Here is a 4,997-nt window from a genome sequence, read left to right on the forward strand (position 1 = left end):
TTTGATTTTGAGATAGTCATTTTATTGAAACCATTTATTTTTTGGAGACGACAAATTAATTACATATATCATTAGCACCATTCAAAAATTAAATATCCCCATTGGTCTCGGGTTTGACTTCGTAGCTCGGGTTTGCTTGATGCACGTGGCTTGCAGGTCGCTGCGTGCATCCCTAGAGGACTAGTCTTGCCTCAATGCACCCATTCTTGGCCCCAACTTGACGGTAAGTAAGCCCAAGGTAAAGCAGATTAGACACTGAGTTGGGTCGCGGGAATACCTCTAGAGTTAACAAAAAAATAAATAAATATCCCCAACACTCTCATTTAATTTCTAAATACTTATTAATTCCAATTATAATTATTTAATTGATTATTTTCATTAGGTACAATATCACATAATTTTAAAAAAGAGTTGTGTGGTGGAGAAAAAGCCACATTTGTGACATGAAAATCTTTATTTTTTGTCATTTTATTTCTGAATTTTAACTATTAAATACGAGGAAGAGAAAAATCCAAAGTTATGACATGCTATTTCTGAATTTTACTGTTGAACACCAGATGGACAAAAAAATCAAATTTATGACATGAATATCTAAAATTTTCGTCATACCATTTCTGAAATTAACTGTTGAATTCAGTGTGCAAATTTTTTCATCCAATTTGCTGAAAAAACTGACAATCAAATCCAAAGACACCATTATACTCTATAAATCTAATTTTTAACCTTGCGTAAACTTTCAATGTCCTTAAGTATAGGAAGGCAGTTCCCTTGAAAATCTCAAGTGGAATTCAATTACATGATGCTTTTATCGGGATTCAATCGCCCTGCTCCACTGTAATATTCCTTCTGTTGATTGGGATTGCGACAAATGTACCCGCCTGTTGCGTCTATAGGAGGGATGCGAAGCTTTCATCGCAACAAAACAATTTACCCAAACAGTAGACGTGGAAAACGAGGGACCAATTAATCTTGTGCTACGAGGAGTGATGAGCAGTACTGAAAACAACTGTTGCTGGGCAAAATTGTAACCGTATGTGACAGATCACGTTCAGTGGAAGAATAGAATAGAATAGGGTGAGGGTGAGGGTGAGCAGCACAGGAGGAGGATGATGGACCAGTTTGCCAATTCAAGCCAACCACTTTACACGCCAAAACCTTCTCCGTCGCATTTTCCACCCCATCACATTAAATTACTTGAGAATTTTTCCAATGGAATGGCATTGTCATCTTTCGTCTTTCATCTTCATCCTTATCCGCTCTTTCTTTGTTTCCGTCTACTGCCTCCTGTCTGTTACTGTTTATTCCATTACCTTGGCCCCCTCTTTATTGCCTGGCCATTTTCGCCGCTAACCCAGCTGGCACAAAGTACGAATCTCTGTTAACTAGGGGTTTCGATCTTGGGTTCTCTGCCTTTTTTCGAGAAGCCTTTGTGAAGCCTGGTTCTATTATCTGCGATCTTGGTGACCTGGAAGGATGTCCAGAAAGCTCAAGGCGGGCGGCTCTCCGCTTTCCAACGACATGGATGTGAAGCATGCGACCCTTATGCGGGACTATCTTCAACTGCAGCATGTAAGGATTTCAGAATACCTTGGATCTGAAGTTTTTTTCTGACAGGGCCTTGTTTCTTAGCGGCTCTTTTTTTTCGCAGGAGTTTGATACGTTGAAGGATCGAATAAGCGCAGCTCAGGCGAGAAAGGCGACTGTGTTTGCAGAAGTGAGGTTAGAAATACTAAACCCTAGTTTCTGTCGTAATTTTTGAATTTAGGGTATGGTCTGTTCTGATAGTTGGCTAGGAAAAAATTGTGGTTAAAATCCACCCGATTAGAGATGTCACAGACCAGGTTTCCAAAGGTAGATTTATGGCGGAATTAATAAGAGCTAGGTTTTGCCTCTCATGTACAGATTCTTGAGAAGAAGGCTTAAGAAGCTCAAGGAGTCCCCTTCGAATAGTAAAGATAAATATTCAGCCTCTCCAATTTCGCACTACCCTTCCTCAACGGCCTATGGCGGAAAATCTACTTCCGGGGCATTTGCGCCAGAACCTGCTTCTCGGTCTCCTAAAAATGTAAGTTTATTTCTCCTTTGAATCACTGTTTATTTGGTAGGAGGGTATTCTCTACGGGAGCTTTGCTATATATTTTTTTGGTTTGATTTTGGTGTCAGAATTTGCTGGGTACAATGGAAATTCCTGTCTCTTGGGAACCTCTCAGGACCAAATATCCCGACGAAGTCACCAAAAAGAAGCCAGTCAGTAGCAACGTTGAATTGCTCAGTGCTCTCAAGACGTCTGAATTGAGGAATAGATCAAATATGTTTGCCACAGCGTTGCCAGGAAAGAGGAAAATCTCGTGGCAAGATCAGATTTCTTTGGAGTGTAACTGAGCACTTCATTTGATTTGTTTTGTTATCATTTTATGGTCTCTCAAACCAAGAAATTATTTCCTCTCTGTTTACCAAAATCTTCGTTATACTTCTAAGCTGACTGGATTGTAGATTTCTGTTCTACACAAAGGCCAGTTGTAGAGGCAATTCCGTTGTATTCTTCAATCAGTAGCTGGTTATGTATATATAGGTTGTGATTTATTTCTAAAACTGTATGAATTGAATCTTTGATTACCAAAAGACACTTCAATTTCATGGAAAAAATGCAATTGGTATTCTGTTGAATTTATTGTTTTCTGAAGGTTGTCCCGAATTTCTGAATTTTGATCCGAATTAACAGGAATTGTTTTAATGCTTTTTTATTCTTTTTCCGTCTTTGAATTTGTATACAAATAATTTTATCAATGGACAAATTATCATTTCTATGCCAGTCATGATGTTGCTTCATATGATCAGTCTTATCAATACGCCTGTTATAACTACCATGGAAACAAATTCTGTGTTCTCGAAATACAAAATTATCAAAATCAAAGGAACTATGCCTACACTGTGCCACAGAAAATCAGTCCAAATAAATTTCAACTTTTAAACTTTTGCTATACAGGTTCACAATCTAGATTTTGACATTTCTACTCACTTAAGTGAAAATGTTTTAGACTATCGGTAGAACAGATATAATGTTGTGTTTTTTCTTTTCTATCTTGTTCATGGTACATGCATCGATGTTAAATATTTGTTTCACACGTTGTGGTCCGTATTTAGCTTTATATGTGGTATCAGAGACTCTCCCTCTAGTTTTTGTCTTTGCTGTTACACATTTTTCCAAGGGTCAATAAATTACTCATTGAGAATACCACTTGTCAAATTGATAAATTCATCTGGTTGATTGCTTAATTATCCCTTTTTTTTCCCAATGTTGGAATATATCTGCGTATCCTTATCATGTTGCTGCTTCAGAACTGAAATCTTAATAATTTCATCCCATGCTTACACTGTTTACTCAAAAGCAATCAATAATGCAACACTTCTGGGCACGTTGATTGCAATGCAACATTTTTTATTGCTCCCGAGCTTGTTTTGTCCAACTGCATGTTAAAATGCAGCACTCCTAATGAAGATGTTTATGCTTTGTTTGTTTGTTTTGAATGCGTTATTTGGTTTGAAAATTGAAAGGAAGCACGAGTTTGTTAAGATTTCTCACTGTGCCTACGATCCTTATACTCTTTATTCAAAGCTAGTTGAGCATAATGTCTTTAGCGCCCTGATTGTTATATTTCCTGTATAAATTCTATAGCTTTTTGTCATGCCCCTGCCAAATTGCAACCAATCGCAGCATACATAGCTGCCCATTTCCAGCAACTAGGCAATTGAAAAGAGGCACCAAATAAAATACTGAAAAGTAGTGCTAGCAATATTTAGACAATTTTAGGGCTGGGGTCTGGTTCGATTGACGAGAACTTCCTGTGATATGCACGAGGTCATGAGGTCCAATCTTTCCCCAGCCCATGTGGGGTACCGGAGGGTGTGCTACACCAGCGTCATTGGTCATGTTGAAAAGTTTAGCTGGTGCACTGCAGGTTATAGGGGACTACCTGATTCTTGCAGTCTAAAAATAAAAACGTTTTAGATATCAGTAGCAAAAATAATTAATTAAGATTAAATTATGTTTTCAAGAGCAGCAATGGTGTAAAAAAGGTTGTGACACTTCTAAAAAGAAGATATATATGGGAGATCATTCCATGAGAAGAAGGCATCAATTGGAAGAAAATATTTTGTGAATATTACAGCTGAAGAGGATGCAAATTCTGCAAAGAAAAACTAAGGGATTTAAGAACAAAAACCCTTAATTTCTTCTATCAAATTATTGCACAAAAACTCATAACTTGTCTAAACATCAAGGACAAGCATTCAAAGAAAAGCAAATTGGAAGAAGAAACATAGCAGAAAATTAACAAGATTATTTTCAAAATTATGTCAGTGAAAAATCTGAATATTATAATAAAATTCATAATTTTGATTTAAGTTATATATATTAATGTATATCATCATTTTAGAATTAAAAATATTGTTTTAAGACAAAATAAAAAATGTTCTATAAAGGGACATTACACTTTTGAGTAGATCAAGTTTGTTTTGTTGCTAGGGCTACACTATGATGTAATGTGCATAAAATCAAGGCCCTCCATTGTTGGTTGAAATGATTAATGTTGGTCCATCTCATCCTGTTGAAGCATGCAAATATCAAATGCTATACCATCCAATACACCACTTTTCAACTACACTTGCCACTCACGTACCAGTGCCGATTGATTTTGTTTAACATTTTCAGGTGGTGATTGATTATGTTCAACATTTTCAGGTCAATCTCCTACCCTAATCTTCTTGCAGATCCAATTGGCATCCTCCTCGTCATTCCTAGTAAAGACAGCAAAGTAATTGGCCAACTAATTGCCTTTGTGTTAGTGACAAGCACACACAGCTAGCATGTGGGAGTGAGTCTGACTTTCGCTTTCGGAGTAATTGGTTGGCCGCATAGTTTTCTTCTTATGTAAAATGTTGTAGTCAACTTGCTTTGTGCTGGCTGTCTGTAATTACAAGCCGAATTACAAGCCCAT

General features: G+C 37.1%; 1 protein-coding gene across 1 annotated transcript; it reads left to right on the forward strand.

Annotated features, from left to right (window-relative positions):
* Positions 1-785: 785 nt before the first annotated feature.
* LOC131060657 (uncharacterized) lies at positions 786-2,667 on the forward strand. The gene is made up of 4 exons (XM_057993970.2): positions 786-1,569; positions 1,649-1,719; positions 1,903-2,065; positions 2,164-2,667. The coding sequence occupies exons 1-4, from the start codon at positions 1,474-1,476 to the stop codon at positions 2,380-2,382; spliced, it is 549 nt and encodes a 182-aa protein (XP_057849953.2). The 5' UTR covers positions 786-1,473; the 3' UTR covers positions 2,383-2,667.
* The last annotated feature ends 2,330 nt before the right edge of the window (positions 2,668-4,997 follow it).

The sequence above is a fragment of the Cryptomeria japonica genome, chromosome 10, assembly GCF_030272615.1.
Source record: "Cryptomeria japonica chromosome 10, Sugi_1.0, whole genome shotgun sequence".
In the NCBI taxonomy this organism is placed as follows: Eukaryota; Viridiplantae; Streptophyta; class Pinopsida; order Cupressales; family Cupressaceae; genus Cryptomeria; species Cryptomeria japonica.